The sequence below is a fragment of the Strix uralensis genome, chromosome Z (genome assembly GCF_047716275.1).
Source record: "Strix uralensis isolate ZFMK-TIS-50842 chromosome Z, bStrUra1, whole genome shotgun sequence".
Taxonomy (NCBI): domain Eukaryota; kingdom Metazoa; phylum Chordata; class Aves; order Strigiformes; family Strigidae; genus Strix; species Strix uralensis.
The window spans coordinates 101,181,100-101,200,809 of record NC_134012.1 but is presented as its reverse complement, the minus strand read 5'-3'; the positions used below and the strand labels follow the sequence as shown (position 1 = coordinate 101,200,809).

General features: G+C 42.5%; 1 protein-coding gene across 1 annotated transcript in view; it reads right to left on the bottom strand.

The window, feature by feature from the left end:
• Window positions 1-873: 873 nt before the first annotated feature.
• DCC (DCC netrin 1 receptor) overlaps window positions 874-19,710 on the bottom strand; it is a 641,274-nt gene continuing 622,437 nt past the window's right edge. Inside the window, exons 28-29 of the mRNA XM_074856359.1 lie at window positions 5,537-5,679; window positions 874-3,615 (exon numbers count right to left, since the gene is read on the bottom strand). Of these exons, the coding sequence (XP_074712460.1) occupies window positions 3,526-3,615; window positions 5,537-5,679 (233 nt within the window). The 3' untranslated portion in view covers window positions 874-3,525. The remainder of the gene's footprint in view (window positions 3,616-5,536; window positions 5,680-19,710) is intronic.

The window sequence follows — 19,710 nt, the reverse complement described above, 5'->3', positions numbered from 1 at the left end:
GGGGATATGATGGTCCTCACTCCCTGAGAAGTGACACCACAAACCCTACAGCAAAATTTTGGCAGTATTGATGTCCAGCCCCAACTCGTGACATAATCCAGAGCATATGTAAGAACAACAAAAATCATAAGCAAGGTCATATGCAAGAACTTCAAAAAATTCCCCTTCCAAAAATTAAATAGCTTCTCAAAGTGACAAAACCTTTTCCACAAGAGTGGACGTCTAAGCAGCCTACAAAGACGCTGAGCTAGGGAGTGCTCAGCCTTTAGAATCATCAATATTGCTCCATTTAGGTGTTGGAGCAAAGAAAAAAAAGAGGAAAAAAAAAGGAAAGAAATTGAAAATATCACTTTTTGGTCGCTTCCCCCCCCCCCCCCCCCCCCCCCGTTTATGGCAGCCCTGTTGTATTGATTAGCTAATGATCTTCCAAGGTAACATCAAGCTTCACAAGCCTGTCATGCATTGACAGATTTCTCATTACATTTTTTCTGGGAGTGTCCATGGCTGAGATAGTCACAGGCTATAAATATTCTGGCAGTTGAGGAATTTGTCAAAATCCAAAGAAATTCTCAGCCAAGCTCACTGCAAATAAATAGAGCACCAGCAAGATAGAATATGGAAGTTTTGTGCTAAAACATCTGAGTTTTACAAGTTATGTAGTTCACACATAAGGTGAAATTTTAAAAGAAATGCCAGCTTGCTAATTAGTTAGATATTGTACTAAAATCGTCCTCAAATGAAGGTTGGGAATGTCTCCAAGGCTACAGCGACACCCAAATTGAGTGACGCGTGGCTCAGGGGAGGTGAAGGGTACAGCCCTTTTATGGCTGTAGGTCTGAAGGAAAATTTAAAAAGAATAACCTGGCCCTAGACTCAGTATTTATATGGAATAATTTAATGCTGAACTTCAACTGAAGCAGAAATTTCTTGCTAATTTATTTAGAAAGGGGGTGGGAAGTGGCTGTGTCTTGCTTGGGCTGAGCCAATGGTTGTTCCTTCCCGTGGACAGAGTTACACGAGGACTTGTTTTGGTGTTGACCTTGGCCTTGGTCTGCGAGCGGTATCGATCGAAAGGGGCTGAGCCTGGAAACAGATACGCTTCAAACGGCAGAAGAAAGGCCTCGCTCACGGGAGCGCCAGATCAATCTTTCGGGGGCTTAGTGTTCAAGTCGAAGAGAGATGCCTGAACCAAACGAAGAGGCTGATCAATACCAAAGCGGTTGGACGCTACAACGCTTGTGTCCGAACCAAACAAAATCCAACTTGCAAACCCTCTTCGTGACTCCTCTTAGTTTAGGCAATTTGGGATTGTTATACATTTGGTCCTGGACTAGTTTTCTGTGATTAAAAAGGTGAAGTGCTGCTCTTTAAAGTCTTGGGGGCAGTTTCTGCTCCCAGCTGCAAATCCAGGGTAAGAGATATTTCATAAATGATAAGTGAGAGACAGATTTGACCTTATGTTCCTATTTCAACAATGTCAATCTCTGCAAATATGGACAGGGAGCTATTCAAAAGCTGCATTAAGCCTTCATTTTTTGAGTTAAAATGGAGGTAGTTGATTTTATACGGTCTAACAGCTGAGCTGGGTTTTCATCAGGAAAGATTTGTTCATTTTATTTTTAGTAGAGGTTTTTGGTTACAAATCTTTCAGAACTGGAAAGCTCAGCCTCCCATGCAAACAAGATTTCCTCACTCTTGAGAAATATTTCATTAAAATCTTAGTAAATTGAATAACAAGGCATTTTTAAAGGAGCATTTTCACAAACATGCTAGAGATCCCAATGAAGCACTTGAATTCCTCCTTGACATCTGATTTCCTTTCCAGCACAAGGCCGTAGAAAATAATCTGAATTATTACTTCTGTTGCAGTGCCATTTTACTCAAAATATTTTATTCGGAGATTCACATATAATTACCCACCTAATAAAAGGAGCTATTAGGTTGTAAAGATCCTATCCTTTCCATGCTCTTTTAAAATTATGACCCACTCAAGCTTGAAATCAAAGGCAGAGCTGAATGGAATAATTCATCTGAAACTCTCTTATTGGGTTTTGCAGCCTCCTAACTGATAAATATGCAAATTAGTTCCCTTTTGGTGATTCAGCTGCATAAACAGGGATTAACGCTGAATGCAGCTGAAAATTTAGCAATAAAATGTATGCACACAAAATTTAGTCAATTCAACCCGTTATCGTTGTCAATAAACACTGTAATGCGCAGCTAAAGCACTAGGACAAGGAGAGGGAATCCCTAAAGATGGTGCCCGCTGCCCGGCTGCTCTCCACTCTTTGCTTGCTCTTCTCATGGAGTACTGCCAACCTCAACCAGGAAGTACTACGCTTGCAGAAAAACCCTCCTCATTAATTTATCCGTTATTTATCAGCCTCTACGGTTCCTCCCCCAGGCTCGTGTCCTGCCCGCGGGAAGCACCCGCCGTCAGCCACCTCTTTGCCCTCCTCATCCTCTGCCCATCGTCATCCCGGGTGGACGGGTCCTCGGATCGGGGCCATCCCAGGGGATGCGGGGTGGATGGGAAAGGCTCGGGGAAACTTCAGCTCCGTTCTTCTCTCTGTTCCAGCTCGTGGCGGCCCCAGAAGTGCTTCCCAGTGTCACCACGGGGCGGTCCGGCGCAAAGGCCACCCATACGCAGACGTGTTTTATGACAAGCTTAAGCACGTAATGACTGCGTGCCAGAGAAGATTGCATATTATGTCCTCTTTTTGCAAGTGTACACTGGCTGGCTGGCAGCAGGCCACCAATGCAGACTTTTTTTCTTCTTCTTTTCTTTTTTTTTTTTTTTTTACATTCCTGGTTCTCTGTTTGCCATACATAAAACATTAACTACGGGAGGATTTACAAACGCTTGCTTAAAATGGCTGAATTTTACAGCAACTCCCTAATCCCCACCACTCGTGCGAGATGAGTGACGGAGACGACAAAAGAAATTTGCAATTTGTCTTTTCGTTTTGTTGTGCTGTTGGGAAAACTTCCAAATTTTTGGTGTGGTGGTGTGATTATTTGCTATGGGTGTTTTTGTAGTCAGTAATTACATATTTAAAAAAAAAAACAGAACAAACGAGTGACCTACAACACTGTCTCATTAATGGCATGGTCTATGTTTAAAAACATACTTGCATGAGGTAAGACTAGATCTATACAAAGAGCTACAAACCTCTACGGAGTAAAACATGAGTTAGTCATGACAACTTGAGCTCTACGAAGACTAGTAGATCAAAATGAGCAATCTGGTGGCATCAGCTACGACTCCACAGCAATGACATCATTCGCTTTGCCACGCTTTCATCACTTTAGATGCCAGATCTACAGTTTGGTAACATTTCCATTATTATTCTTTCCTTTTTCTTCTTTCTATCACTCCTTTTAGGACTTTGCAGGAATCTTCCTTGCACTGAATGAGTGGTACCGGGAACAAGATGACTTTATGGGGTGGTGTACGTGGGTGGTATGTGTGAAATCCTGGTATGCTGCAATGCTCCGGGATAATTATCGCTTCATCACGAGCTGTTAGAAGGCTGAGCCTGTGATAGCATTGAGTTGCTTCATTAGCCCCTCCAAACTGGCCATCTGTTCACTCAGATCATCCTGCTCATAAACCTGTGAGTGAACAAACACACACAGATAAGTGGGCAGCAGGATGGGAACCAAAACCCCTTGCACAGAGCCCAGGATGTGGCTCGTGGCAGGGACCTCCCAGGGGTCCACCCCACCGGCACATCTTCCCCACGCGATCCTTGGGGACCTGAAATGCCCAAGGATGGGCTGAGGCTTACAGGTTGGATAGCAAAGCCTCTCTGGGCTTAACACGGGAGCTGAAAACCAGGGGTGACCATGCTAAAACAATGCTAAATGTTAACAATCCCTCCAAAAAAATGAAACCTCTCCAAAAAATGAACCCCTTTCAAAAAATGAAAACTTTTTTAGTACCCAACAGAGACATCAAACGCTCATCCAAACGTGTCCTCTTAGGGCAGGCTGCAACAGCTCGTCCAGCAATTAGCTGAACTTCTAAGCCCTTGCTGGTGGGTGGGAATTCCTACCCGATGGCCTTTAGTGGGAGCAGAGGACTGGGAATAGTTTTCAGAAGCGCTTAACTGGGCTGGAGGAAAGTAGACCTTTGGGGTATGGTCAACTGAGAATCTGCAGCAAAACCTAAAATTACCAGCTTGGCATCTGTTCTTGGGAACCACTGACCTCCAAAATTACCAAGAAAAGAGTAAGAGGAGTGACTCTTCTTCCAGATGCTGAGCGGGAGCTCAAACATTAGTTATTTATGTGGGTTTTACCCAGTAAAAGATCTGTCAGTGTTGTATGAGCCCTGCAGGCCATGAGGCGTGATGGAGCCGGCAGCTTAAAAGAGCACCCGCAGAGTCAAGCTTAAAAAAAACCCCTAATCCCCAAATTTTAGCTTTTCTCCCCAAATTTTGATGACCTGATGAGCTTGTTGCTTGCACTGTCATTGCCTGTAACTGCCCTCACACTTGTGTAGCTTGAGCAGTGTCTCTCCCCTGGGCTAAATCATGTTGCTGTGATGAAATAAGGTGTTGAGAGCTGAAATTGCACTTTTTGTTACCAAACGTCTTGTGCTAAATTACTCCTTACACCCACAATTTTACCACAGAGGGCATTTTCCTTCCCATTCCCATTCCAGTAGGACGTTCTATTGTCCGGCGTCCTCCTTTCCCAGCAAAACATGAGAATCCTTCTGCGACTATATGCAGAAGTAGATTTTTATGCCGTTGAAAATGACAAGCAGGAATCAAACACTGTTGTCCTGCATTAATCAGGCAGGCCCAAACCCTCCATACCTACGTCTAAAGCAAATCTTTTGTCTTTCCCTTTAGCCAGGATGAAAATGTAAAAGGATTCACTAACAAAATGTTGGACAAATCACTGCTATAGTGCCTCGCAAAAAATTCTCCTGTGCAAGTAGATGAAAAGAGGTGATATACAACATGTATTTAATACATTTCTTTTTTTCCTTAGTCCTTTTCTTTTTCACTGTTTCATCTCCTGGGTCACGTGAGACCTTTCTCTAACGGAGCCTTAATAGGAGCGGAAAGATTATTCTAATTTCACCATCTTTTCGGTTTCACTTATCTACTTCTTCAATGCTATTTTTCTCACCATTATCTGGTATTACTACATACTCATTTTTCCTACCAAAATTATTTTCTTCCCTTATCGCACTTCTCACTCCCTCCTTCTCTTCTCCCAATATCTCAGGGCGCTCAGGAGAGGCTGTGTGAGTTGTCCCATGGATAATATTAACACAGATTTTAAGTACTCGCTTCTCCCCTGTATCACACACGCCAAAGTCCATAAAGCCAACAGCAAAGTTTTACCAGCTGCCAGAACTTTTTAGTAGCTTTCTAATAGCGATCAGCTGCAGCGTAATACCTTAGGTAAGGAGGGACAGATCGTTATCTAAAAATTAACGTGCAGATTGGGGATTAGAGACTGTAAGTCGATGGTGATGAGCCCTGCAAGAAGGTTGGCTCTGAAAGATGGTTCTTACGTTGGCGGAGTCCTCCGTCTGCTTGTGGCCTTCTTCTGCGACCTCCGGGGCCGTGGGCACCGAGACGGGCAGCAGAGGTGACCTGGCTTTTCCTGCCAAGCCAAGAGATGCTGTTTTAACCTGAGCCTTGGGGAGGTTAGGCCCTGGAAGAAGAAACAAAAGTCACATTGAGAAGCTGTAGGTAAGGAAAAGGGGGTTGGAGTGAAATTTGGAGTTTATAGGCAAAACGCAGCTGGTTTTACCATTACGGCTTGTGTTTTCAGTTGTAAACATACAGTCCCCTTCCCACTATTTCTTCCTGGAGGAGCACCAGAGCCAACACAAACACTTTCTAAAAACTCTTCAGTTCTATTTCACGGGCTCTGCTCCCCCAAGAGGACTCGTAGTCACAGCGGGTTTGCAATCTTCTGTTGACATTACTTTTTGATGAAGAATGCTCTTCTGCAGAAACAAAAGTTTTCACAAGGAAATTTACATTTTCTTGGGGAAAAACACCTACAAACCTGGCACTCCGGGAAGATAATGAAAACCTGGTCTCCGTGGCCCCTGCCTGGCAGGGAACTGTCAGCTCGATGTTGTGTTTGAGGGAGAAAGTGAGACTGAAGAGCAGCGAGCAGTGGCCAGGCTGGGGGAGTGGCAGTTATTTCCATGGTTCTCACCTATTTTTGTTCCTAACTCCCTCAAGCTGATAGCAGCCCTCCAGATGGGTCACTGCACAAGCTAAACTAAAAATTGTATTTCAACTTTCTCCAAAAAAAAAAAAAAAGTTCTTTCTGGCTTTTTATCCCAGTTTGGAAGGAGGACAAAACAAAAATCAAAATAGATTTCTTTTTTTTTGGCAGAAAGGGATTCCCCTTTTTAAGCAGCTCTGCTGAAACTCCTGCTGCTGCTCCGAGCCGCAGTGCAGCTGCTTGGCAAAAGAGTGTCAGCCTCAGCACTGTGTGAAGTTCTGCCCTTTAAAGATGCACCCACTGAGATGTCTCAGTTCTCTTCTAGAGGAAATTAAAAACTCTTTTCCTCTTTTAATGATTTAAAACATCAAACAATAAAACTTTTGTCCTGAATGATCTGCCTCCACTCAACACAAGGCTCTCTGCAAGACACTGCTGGAAACACAAGGGCTGTCAGTTGAAATAGAGGCACACAAGACATTGATTTTAAGTACACGGGGATAGTTTTCAAATCAAAATCACCATACAAAGCCAAACTGAGATCATGTCTCTGTGCATCGTAAATTCAAGGCCAAAAATGGGGACGGCAATTTCAAGCTTTCTTGCTGCCAGAGTAATCCTGCTTAACCATCCCTACGACCTGCGTAAGGCCAAACTCATTCCAGTGAGTGCCTTTGGCATTTCTTTCAGCTCCCTCGGTCGCCAAAACTTCTTCTTCCCACTTTCTTGCTATCAACATCACACCACTTTGATGTCTACTGGTGCCCTAAGGCAAGTTTCGTGTTCATATCTTTAAATATGGAATCTCCAGGCTGACACTTGCTTGACAGGCTGCATCACGTACCAGGGATGGTCAGGTTGCCCCAGCCATCCCCAGCAGGTAACAGCAGATCCCCTCTGGCACCGGGGCTCACTTTGGAGTCTTGCAGGACACCTTTCCTTCTCCCATGGGACATGGGCACAATTTTTATTCTGCTCATTTGACTCCCATTGAAATCAAGAAGACAAATAATAAATAAAGAGCTTTTTTCTATATATTTTCTCCACTACCACCTTCAGCAAGCCCTCTGCCTTTTTTCTGTTATGGACATGTGTACCATAATGATGATAATAACAACAGCCATTGCTTTAGTAGCTGATAGTGCTTATTAGAGATATTAAAAGGCATCAGCCTCAGTAAGTCAAGTAGGCTATTAGCCATTGCATCAGAATTGGACACAGAAAGAGAAAAAAAATAAGTCTTGAGACACTCCAGCCATAAAATGTGTGTTGAGGAAAGGGTGTCCCAAGGACGAGCCATGGGACAAGTTTCTACGAGGACGCCCGTGGCTCTGGAGCTGAGACACAGGGACCAGGAGCATGGGAGATGTCTCCATCCACATGGGACGCACACGGGCTCCCTCCAAAATCCACGTCTCGGATCAGAAACCCACCCAGTTTCCAGGCAAACCCAAACCATCTCTTAATGAATCTGAAATTGAACCACCCATTTTGTTTTCTTCACCGCTGGATTCCCACCTGATTACCTCTCTTTTCTTAGACACCATTACCATATCATGAAATCAATGCTCCTGGAGAGTAACTCCAGCGTAGGAAGGTGGGGAGCTGCTGCAGCCAGAGTAGCCGTGGCTCTCGCTCCCCAAATCCCACCAAATCAGTGTAGTCATGACAGCTCTCTGTATCCTTACAGCTCCAGCCAGTAGCCAGGAGACAAGAACTGCAGATCAACTTTCCTGTATTTCAAGGAACTGTGTTTACATTTTTAATTAGTTTAAGGCAGAGAAAACACAATGGAGCAGAAGAGAGGACAAAATCCCTCCCGAAACCGAGCTGCCAACAGCGTGTTCATTAAAAGTAAGTTCCAGGAAAGAGCTGCAAGAGCAGGGCAGAGAGGTAGAGACTCACCAACACCCCCTCTGTAAGGCTGAGAATCGCAGATAACTCCTGCTTAGTTGAAGCTGTGAATGTGTGAAAGCTCAATACAAGCTAAAAGAGATCACCACAAAGATACCCTCGCTCTTCCAGCTCCAGTTTAATAGCTAAAAGTCTTCTTTAATAACTGGGCCTTCAGACTTCCCTGTATCTCAGCCTAAGAGTAGAAGATACAGCTATCCCCAAAGATTCAATCTTCTAAACGCTGCACATTCAAATCAGGTTGTAAAAAAAGGAAATGTTTTTCCCTTCCATTTCTTAATAAAAACCCACTTTTTTCCAAAGAAGTGTGGGGAGGAATATTCACACACTGACACTCAAAACATGCACCCAGCACTGAGAAATGCAAGAGCCCGAATCTAAAAAATAAAGTGAAGAAGGTAGCACCACGGGCAAATTAACTCTAAGCTGCCTGGTGCACAGACTCTAGTTTCTCAACATTTTTGTTCCCTGGTGCTTTGAAAACACCTGCAGCACTCAACAAAGAAGCCAACTGCAGTTATGGCCCCTGCAGCTGGCAGCTGGGGTGGTATTTCGACTCAAGTAGTGCTCGCGTGCCCTTCAAAAGAGAGATTGATCCGATTCCTGTTACAGGGAATCCGGATTGCGTCCTGGGATATCACCATGACGTGAAGAATAACTAATAAGATACAGCCACCACAAAAAAAAAAAAAAATGCATCCATGCTGTTTATCGGTTAGATAATGGACCCAAAGTGGCTTTTTTTATACAAGTGACTTCGCATTGTGACTTGTTTGATTTTCATGGGCTGGTGGAGAAGTAAATATTTGATGTGGTGGCGAGAAGCTCATGTGAAATGCAGAGTGTGTTGCTATTGTAATCCTCTAAATCCCGTGGTAAAAATCATGTTTCTCATATGTAACTCATTAATTGTAGTAATTGGACTTAAAGACCTACTTTTCTGCACAAAGACAGATGTTCCCTCCTGGATATTGTTAATAAGAAGCCATAATGATGATTAGTAAGTTCAGTTTGTGCATCTTTTTGCCCTTTAGCTCGCAAAAGCAACAGGCAAATTGTAATGCTCACAACTAAAATGAAGCCGAGAACATTTTCCTTACGCGTAGCTGCGTATTTCAAAGTTCTTCGGCAGAGGTTTTACAGCAGCGACCGTTTTCCGAGGTAACGCCTGTAACACGGAATTAGTACAATAGTTGAGCCCTCTTCCCCCAAAGGATGTTAAAAAGACCAAGCAGGCCTCTCTCAAAGAGAATTCTGGACGCAGAAGGTTGACATGCTAAGTAAACTAATTTATGCAAATGAGTAGCTAATTAAATTAAAATCGCTTTGGTTTCTAATGTTCTCCAACTCAGCGGGAGTCCCGCAAGCAAAAAAGAGGAAACCTTGGATCTGAGGCCACAAGAGGCAGAAGGTGACAATACTGATCAGGTGTAACTCTGAGCAGCCCCAGCATGGATTTACTGTTTAAAAGTTTCATTTTCTCAGTAGGGTTATTAAACACTTCACCGGCTCATTAGTTAGATGATATATGGCTACCAGGTGCAAATCCCAGCTACTGCCGCCTCGCCGAGGCCCACGCTGAACTCGCTGCAATACCACCCCTGGTATTTCAGGAGCACTGAGCATCAGCACAATCCTGTGTCAAGCCAAAAAGAAGCAGTTTTCTAACTCTATACCCATTTGTGCCATATGTTATCACAATGGACACCAAGTAAGACTGATATAGCATCCATCCTCTTGAGAGCAATGCTTTGGGAGAGCTACTTGGCATTATTTGATTTCAAGATATGTTAAATGGGACGTGAGATAACGGACCCTGCCAGGTGAGAACAACTTATTTCGGTGAGAGGGCTCAGGGTTCCTGCTGTTGGCATTGCAGGGCTTCCAAAGGCCAGATGAGGCCAGATGTTCTCCAGGGAGGACAGTGAGCTGCAAACTCAGTGTCAAAAAATGCTGTGCTCACACTCAATGGATCTGGGGTCTGTATCCAACCTGAAGACCAAAAGCTCTCGTGCGGTTCACGTGTCACAAGCATTCTGGGTAATGATGCAAAACAGCAACATGGAAAAAAAGAGTTAAAGTGGAGAAAATGAATGCAAAAATTGAAAGGAACTAGTTTAAGGAGAGACAAGAAATCATGTTCAGTGGAGACTACTGGAGTAGAAGGCGGCTACCAGTGAAGTTCCTCAAGATCTGGATCTAGGACCAATTCTTAATATTTTGATACATACAATAGGTATATGATTATGAAATCTATTACCAGCAAGAGCTTGGAAATACAGCTGGGGCTGAAGTAACACAAAGAGAACTGCAGGGACCTTTCTGCCTTTCTGCTGCTTATGCAAACTTTCAGTCTTTCACAGCAAGGAGGCTAGGCCGTGTATCACACCCCTTCAGCTGAATTTCACATCGCTTCGGCTGTTTAAAAGTGAGGGACGAGTCTCTGCGGTTCTTTCATCTCCCTCTATCATCTATGGAAAGAAGCGTCTTCCAAAGTCAGCAGAGAGGTTGGATGAATTGTCTTTCACAGAATCACAGAATCATCTTGGTTGGAAAGGACCTTGAAGATCATCTGGTCCAACCGTTAACCTAGCACTGACAGTTGCCAACTACATCATATCCGTAAGTGCTATGTCAACCCATCTCTTGAACACCTCCAAGGATGGGGACTCCACCACCTCCCTGGGCAGCCCATTCCAACACCTAACAACCCGTTCTGTAAAGAAATACTTCCTAATATCTAGTCTAAACCTTCCCTGGCGCAACTTGAGGCCATTCCCTCTTGTCCTATCGCTTATTACTCGGTTAAAGAGACTCATCCCCAGCTCTCTGATCTCTCTCTGCTTTGGCTGCACAGTGAGCTTATGTGACTGGGACAGAGCAGAAACCTATTCATCAGAAGTCTAAAATTAACTAGGAATGAGTCATATCTCTGAGAAGAAGGAACAGGAAGTTTTACCATAAATTCTCCTGGGTCTAACAGCAGGAAATGAGGGAAGAGAAAAGCCTGCACGCTTCTGATTTCAAGCCTACAAGTGGGTATGTGCCTCAGAGAAGTCAACTACGAACTTTGGATGTATGAGGGAAGCAATTTTTGGCAGGAGCAAGGCAAATAGCAATGGTGTTTTAGAAAGCATTGGGAAGATCCTATCTGGAAAGCCTGAGGCCTTGCACAAAGGAAAAAATGAGCTGTACAAAATGTTGAGAGGGATTTCCCCCAGTGACAAAGAGGAGGAGTCTATATGATAATCTGTATAAAAGGAAGAGAAAATGTGATAGAATCTGCTTTGCCTGTGAATCCTGCACTTGTCAGAAAGATTGTGGCAATTTGTTTTCACTAGGTGGTAATGCCAGACTCAAAGGCAAGGCGAGTCTTTCCATTCACCTCAGCGAGATGTGGATCAAGCTCACAAGGCCAACAAGATCACTAACAGCTGGGCTCAGGAAGGACATATCTAGGCTAAAAGAGCAGATAGCGACCGCAGTTATAGGAAGAAAATCTAGCATTTTAGAAATGCTTATCTTCCTAATACTCTGCTCTCGGTCAACACGTACAACCATCATCAAACACGATGTGTGACAGCAGGCAGGACACTGGAGAAGCTCTGAAAAGAGGATTTTGCAGTAAGATGCATTGTGTTGTATATGGGCTACTGGTTCCAGTTTTAAACATGCAGCCATTTTAGTCTATTGATTCCAGAGTTGGACAAAATGTTTTGTTCAATATTTGATTAATCTAAAGCTAATTTTTGTGTTGTCGGTTTAGGATTTTCAAGAAAGCAAAAAAATATTTTGGATCAGGCAAACTATTTACAGAATCACAGAATCCTTCAGGTTGGAAAAGACCCTTGGGATCATCGAGTCCAACCCTCAGCCCGACTCTACAAAGTTCTCCCCTACACCATATCCCCCAACGTATCATCTAAATGACCCTTAAAGACATCCAGGGATGGGGACTCCACCCCCTCCCTGGGCAGCCTATTCCACTGTCTGACCACTCTTTCTGGGAAAAATTTTTTCCTAATGTCCAGTCTGAACCTCCCCTGTTGCAGTTTAAAGCCGTTCCCTCTTGTTCTGTCACAAATTACCTGTGAAAATAGGCATGTCTCATAAAACCGATTTGGAAACTTAAATAGAAAATTTCCAAACAGGGGATACAGATATATTTTTCTATCCAATAGCCCAACAGACAGGGCATACATCAAAGACGTGAAGGGGATCTGCAGTTGAAGATCATCTGAAGAGGCAGATGAAAATTGATCTATCTACTGGGGTGCAAACAAGCCTTTGTTTTCATAAGAACTGAGAGGATTCTTGGAGGATGAAGTGTACCGAGATGAATCCTGTATAATGAGCCCATAAAAGTCAAAATAAACTGGAGAAATTAGAAGGTAATGTCAGACTTGTAACTAAATGAGGCTAATCTTTTCTGGCCCTGCATCTCACACTTTTTCCACAGCTTTTTCTAACCAACAATAGACAAAAACTTTCTGTGTCATTAACTAGAGCTGCTTCTAGCAATGAAGATCTGTGGGCACGGAGGAATCTGCCAGGATGCTCCCACAGAGAGATGTCACAGCTCGCAAAACTGAAAGCGATCAGTCTGGAAAATTAAAATTCTTCAACAATTTTGTCTGTCCCAGATGCTTCTGACAGTAAGGAGATTGGCAGGATGAATTTCAAGGGTGGGGAAGGAAGGCTGAATAGCAATGCAAAGCCAGATGTTTTCCTTGTTAAGTGAGGTATATCGTAGTATGAAGACGTAATTCTCTCACAAAAGCACAACAGAAAATCACAAAAGGATCAAATGCCACTTACAGGTTATGTGATATTTCCACCAGTAAAACCAGCATCAATTTAAGTGACTTAAAAGTTGAAACATGAAGTAGAAGTGAGCTCACTTGTAGCTCCATGGCAGGATGTTCCTGTTCAAGACGGTGCTTCTCAGGGGAACAGAATATGTAACTGTATGAAAAATATTATTTGAAGACTCAGCTGTTTTAAATTACAGGTGGGAAAAAATATTTTCCATCAAGAAATTGAGTTTCTAAAAATGATTTCTGAGGTGATAATCAGTGGAGGCTTGGCTCATTCTGCGAGGGAAATTGTTTTAGAAAGAGGCAAAGTTTAATTCAGAAATATTTGATAGTAGGAGAAATAAAGTAAAAAGAAAAATAAAACACAAAAGAGAAAGAGGTCATTTAATCACTCTCCTGAATATGGTACCAAGCAAGTACTGGCACTGCCTATTGGGGAGGATTTTGAAATAGCACTGATGAACTTCACACATTTTTACGTGCTACAACTTCAAAATAAGTATAGAAACAGGGAGTTTGGAAAGGACACTTGCAGACAAAAACACAGACTGCTCAAATATGTGGAAATATCAGAGAGATTTAGTCTCTGTCTTCTCAGCTGCTCTTCATGTTTTTAATCTATTTGCTGGAAATACTACGTGGAATAAATAAGTGTTGGGGCAAAAGTGACTCGTTGGCTGCAACTGCTCAGTGATAACACACACAGTCCCAAATTAATATGGAGAAATTGTACATGCAATGGAAAAAGTTTTATTTCTCTGCTTATAAACCACAGGAAGATGGAATGGCCCATCATTAAATCTTTCTATGGATTTACAGTATAATTATCCAGATAAATATTTTTTTAATGCTTTGACTGCTGCCTTGTATTGAAAGAGATCATTTATATCAAAGGGGAATCAGTTCATGTATCCAGACAAGCACCTAAATCCACACTTCACTTTACACCTTCCAGTAGTCCCGTTGATTTTAATGAGAAAACTCAGGTGCCTCAAGTTATCTGCATGCTAATTAAACTTCACTGGACTGGGGATGGATTTCTCTAATAGACAGGACTGACCCTTTCATGACACTTCTGTGTCACTGTATCGCCCGACTGAATGGAGAAAGCTTATTTTCATAAAAAGAAACGTTGAAGAAAAAAACACTTCAAAATTAAGGGAGGAGACAGGTAAAGGCTTATGAAATAAAAGAATAATTTTCCTTTGAATCTGGGAGTTACTAGTGCAGAAAACTAGGATTTCAGAATAAAAGCTTCAAGAATGAATCATTCCCATATTTTCAGTGAATTTATAGACTTTGCTTACTGTAGACTATGATAAAGAGAAGTCCATAATCTCATTTACACTCATCATTAAAATCAGAAAAAAACCAAACCACCCTATGCCAGATTTTTATGGTGTAGATTTTTATACCCTATTAACAAAAGAGTTCTCAGTTGCCTTTAAATTCAATGACTGAATTCAAATTAGAAGCAACAGTTTTAGGTTTTCATTTGTATTTTATATTGGCACTGGGATTTTTTTATTGTGAACAGTAAACTTCCCCCCCCCCCCCCCCCCCAAAAAAAAAAAAAAAAGAAGGAGCCAGAATTTGGTTGTATAGCTAATTAATTAGTGAACTGATTTTTCAGAATAAATGCACTCACACCACTCACAAATTAACCCCCCACGTTGCATGAGAAGGGAATAAACACTCTATAAAATGGATAGCAATTAAATCCCTAAGTCTGGCACCAGAGAGTTCTAAGTTCATGTCTCCAAAATTTGCCTAATTTGCACCCAGAAGTTTTATTCTTGGAATTTCCATCTCTAAACACTCCACCTGAGATCTGCACTTCAAACCCTTGTGTAACAGGGATTTTACCAACACTCCTTTGAGGAGCAGTCTACGATCAGCACGCCTGAAAATTCTTTCTATATTCTTTCTATATTCATTCTTCAGGATCACTGTAATTTCAGCATCTACTGAGGCCTCAAACTGTTGTTATTTGAGATAATTATGGCCCAGGAGTCACTGCTTAATACCAATATACCCTTTTTTCCTCTTGATTTCATCCCTTATTTATTTGACTGTTAACTCATGGTTTTAACACTGGCTTTGCAAACCTTCAGTCTTATCTTGTTTTTCTGGTTCTTTTCTTACAATAGCTATAGGGAAAAAAAAAAAAAAAAGCCACACAAAAAACACCTCACAGAGCTCATTTTCTTATCAGGCTTTCTTATCCCCTTTGGTAATGAAAACAGTGTGGGGGTCAGCCTGGATATGGGAGGATTTGTATTAATGTCCAGGCAATATCCAGCTTGCTGCTTTTTACACAGGGATGTTGGCTGCCAGATTTCTTCACCTCACTCTCTGCTTTTACTCCCCAAACCTTGAAAATACAAGATTTTTTTCCAAAAAAGAGGTAAAGAAATCAATCCGGAGCAGTTCATCTGCAGTGCAACCCTTCCCCTGCGCTCCCAGCCCAGCCACTTTGGGGCATGACAGCTTGGCAGGAGGAAGGAAAATCAAGCTCAATTTTGCTGTATAATAAAGCGTTTTTTAGCTCTGGGGTGTCACTTGGTGGAATACCAAGAAGACGACAATTTGGGGTTTTTTTGAGGAGCAGCGACAGAAAAAATGCAGCGTTTTTACAGCCTCACAAAAGATACAGGAGCCTGAAAAGGCTGAAGTTTTAGAACTGTGTCACAATATAAAAACCACCGCTTCACAGGCGATGTTTTCTATCACCTCACACTTGCTTCTGCAGAAGAAAAATGACCTCCTAATTCAGGTTCATTTAAAGTGCAGCTGATCATCAAGACCTAAAAGGAATTTTCATTTGTGAGGGTAAAAAAAAAGATCTTTCCTGTCCATTTGTGGAATTTATGTCAGATCTATAATGCAATAACCTCAATACTCCATCAAACATTTTCTATTTAACCTGAAAGGGGACTAAGTCAAATCACTTATATGCCTATGTGTATGATTTGCAAAGAGGAGCCTCAGTGGGGATTGGAAATACCATGGAGTGATTTTCATGCCTTCAGAATAAGTATTAGGAACCTCGAGTGCTCGATCACAAAGCAGTGATGAAAAGGTGAGATCTCCTATAAAATATCAACGGGAAGGGCTTAATGTAAAGAGTCCAGATTTACTGGGCTCAGGCAAAAAAACGAAAGGGAAAAAAAGAAGAAAAATGGCAGATTTAGCTCTGGATTAGGCTGATGTCATGACCCAAAACCAGGAGCACAGCCTTTTAAATATTTATTCATATCCTCATGGCACAATCCCCCACAACTGAATAATGGTCTCTGTATGTCTTTTTTATGAACCATATGATAGAGTTTAACAGCTAATTATAATGCCACTACAGAGATATACTGAATAGATAAAATATTAGAGGAGATACCTCCTTTTAGCATCAGGTCAATCAAAGCCAAGAAAAAGCCCTGTGCTCATCTATTCTCTGGGCAAGAGCCAAAAATTAATTTTGAAACTAATACTGCATGAGGGCCAGTGTTAGACACCAACTCCAGGACTATCATCTAAATATACAAATATACAAATACATCTGGAGCTTCAGCATGAGGTTGGTGGTGGAGCTGGTTGAGGACCGGAGGACAGCGCTGCAGGGCATTTCCATAGGGGCTAGTCTTTAAAAGGAGATATAATGGCATCCTGGCTTGTACCAGCACTAGCGTGGCCAGCAGGGACAAGGAAGGGATCTTACCCCTGGACTCAGCACTGGTGAGGCCGCCCCTCGATGAGTGGGTTCAGTTTTGGGCCCCTCACTCCAAAAAGGCCATTGAATGACTCGAGCGTGTCCAGAGAAGGGCAACGGAGCTGGTGCAGGGTCTGGAGCACAGGTGTGATGGGGAGCGGCTGAGGGAACTGGGGGGGTTTAGTGTGGAGAAGAGGAGGCTGAGGGGAGACCTCATGGCCCTCTCCAACTCCCTGAAAGGAGGGTGCAGAGAGGGGGGATGAGTCTCTTGAGTCAAGGAACAAGCGCCAGGACAAGAGGGAATGGCCTCAAGCTGCACCAGGGCAGGGTCAGACTGGCTCTTAGGAAGGATTTCTTTGCAAAAGGGGTTGTCGGGCATTGGAATGGGCTGCCCAGGGCAGGGGGGGAGTCCCCATCCCTGGAGGGGTTGAAGAGTCAGGTTGACCCAGCGCTGAGGGATCTGGTGGAGTTGAGAACGGTCAGTGTGAGGTTCATGGTTGGACTGGATGATCTTCAAGGGCTTTTCCAACCGAGATGATTCTGTGATTCTGTGATAAAACTCATAGGGCTGAAGGGAGGGGAGTCTGCAAACCAGAAATGAAGAGATTCCAAGGGAAATCGCCAGTGAACTTCAGGTTTCTGCTTTTTAAAGTCTTTGCTGGAAACCTCTGGATCAACCTCTACAGTTCTCTGCTGCTTTCTCCCCTTCTGAGTTCTGCAGGATTGGTCCGTTAGTTATGTATGGTGTGAAGGGGTGAGACACCTGATTGGCATGGATTTAAAAAACAGGACAGCAAAGCAAATAGTATTTAATTGGTTTAAATTGGTTTTAATTGGTTAAGTGACGATGAGTCCATTACTTATTGCCCTATTACTCTACAGCTACCTGAAAGGAGGGTTCAGAGAGCTGGCGATGAGACTCTTTAACCAAGTAACAAGTCATAGGACAAGAGGTAATGGCCTCAAATTGCGCCAGGGAAGGTTTAGACTGGATATTAGGAAGCATTTCTTTCCAGAAGGGGTTGTTGGGCGTTGGAATCGGCTGCCCAGGGAGGTGGTGGAGTCCCCATCCCTGGAGGTGTTTAAGAGTAAGGTTGACTTAGCGCTTGGGAATATGGTGTAGTTAGGAACTGTCAGTGTTAGGTCAATGGTTGGACTGGATGATCTTCAAGGTCTTTTCCAACCTAGATGATTCTGTGATTCTGTGAAATACTGGTGAAATGAAACGCTCTTCCTTGACATCTCTTTTTCAACGTTTTCTCTCTCCACCCCCATTTTAAGCGAAAAGAAGCAAGATCTGGCTTCCAGAGGAGAGGGATTCAGGAGTGGGTACTGAAAGAGCAACCTCGTTTTGAGGGATCATGTGCAGGACCAGGATCAGTTCTGCACAGCCCACTGCCCGGAGGCACAAAGAGAAGTTCACATTTACAAAGGAAACCTTTCTACGAGAAATTGGTAAAGGAGACAACATCAGTCTGGCTAATGACTCTTGAGGACAAGTACATTGAGAAATGCAAGAGAAACTATACGTAGAGACAAATAAATAGCCCCCAACACCACAAAATAGCCAGAGGCAGATCAGCAATGAAGTTATACACAATTCTAAAAAGTAAAAATCATGGTTTCAGTATAACAGTGAATATAATATTTTGAATGCCATACATAACCCAGCAACACGCTTTCATCTGTGTGACAGTCTGGAAAAACAGATTTTTTCATCGCTTTAGCATTTGTTTTATTTATTCCCATTGCTTTATGGTAGATTATCGCCATAAACTTTCAGTTCTTAATTTTACCTAATAACAGAGTTCTACACATCATTTGTAGGAAACATTGCATCTGCTTACGTGAGATTACTTACTCTAAAAAAAGGCAATTTTATTTTTCAGGAGGACGGGATTCTTTATGAAGATAAGTAACATGCCCCGACTTCATCTCTCTTTACCGCGCCTCCCAATTATAACGGTTAAAATGCAAATTCTGATTGACTTGGAGAACAAATAGTCCTTTTGAGGTAACCAGGCTTACTCACTGCAGTAAGACAAGTGGAATTGGATCTTCATAAAGTAAAATACAGTCCTACATAAAGATGAATGGACTCTGTTATATATAAAAAATAATTCAGCAGCACTATTTGGCAAAAGCAGTTCTCCAATAAATAAGGATTTATCTACTTCTGTCTGCTGTCAGAAACTGGATTACTTGCTGATGGATAGCAGGTGCTTCCAGTAAAAATGCAGAGATGTTTTGGTAGCTTGTTTGTTGCAAACATCGACCTAACATATGCTGTATGGTAAGAAAGCTACGCTCGGAAAGCGGTATTAGAATGGAAAAGAGTAAAGCTGAAATCTCAAAGGTTGTCTGAGCCAAACTGGAGATTATCCAAGCTAAAGGAGTAGAGCAAACAGTTAAAATGAGATACCAGTCTGCAACCACCCCCTTTTTTTTTTTTTAATTCTCTTTAATAGCACTAGTATTTAGGGTTACCAAGGCAAATAGTGTTACTCAAATTACACCACCTCACGTGAAGAACAATTCTAGCGCCGGGCCCACTTTATGAACAGAGCAGATATCAGATATATCACACATATGTTCTCATTTAATCCAAGGGTGGATTTTTAAACCAGCTCTCTAGAAATGGTGCTGCTCTGGAAACAAACCCAGAAATGAGCCGGAAAGGCAGCGTTCCCTCTTGCTCTGCCGTGCCCCCCACCCGTGACCGAATGTTTCGCTACAGCCATCCGCAGCCGTTTAACCTTGAAACCAGCCCACAGCTTCATTCAACAGTAGCACTGTTCTAAAGCCTTTTTTTTTTTAGAAAAAAAATATAATAATTTTCTTTCTCTTGCTTGCACGCTCGCTATTTAATTTTTAAGTAGTTTGCACACTGGAGTGGATTGCAGTCAGTCCTTTTCCAGCATACATAAATAGTCCTTTCATTATCAAAAAGCCAAGCCTTGAAAGAAGAGTCAAGCATTTGGCACTGGTTCAAGTTACTGTAGCATAACAGGAGACTGGAAACAAGACCAAGTGATTAATTTGGCATCTCATTTAATTCATTTTTAT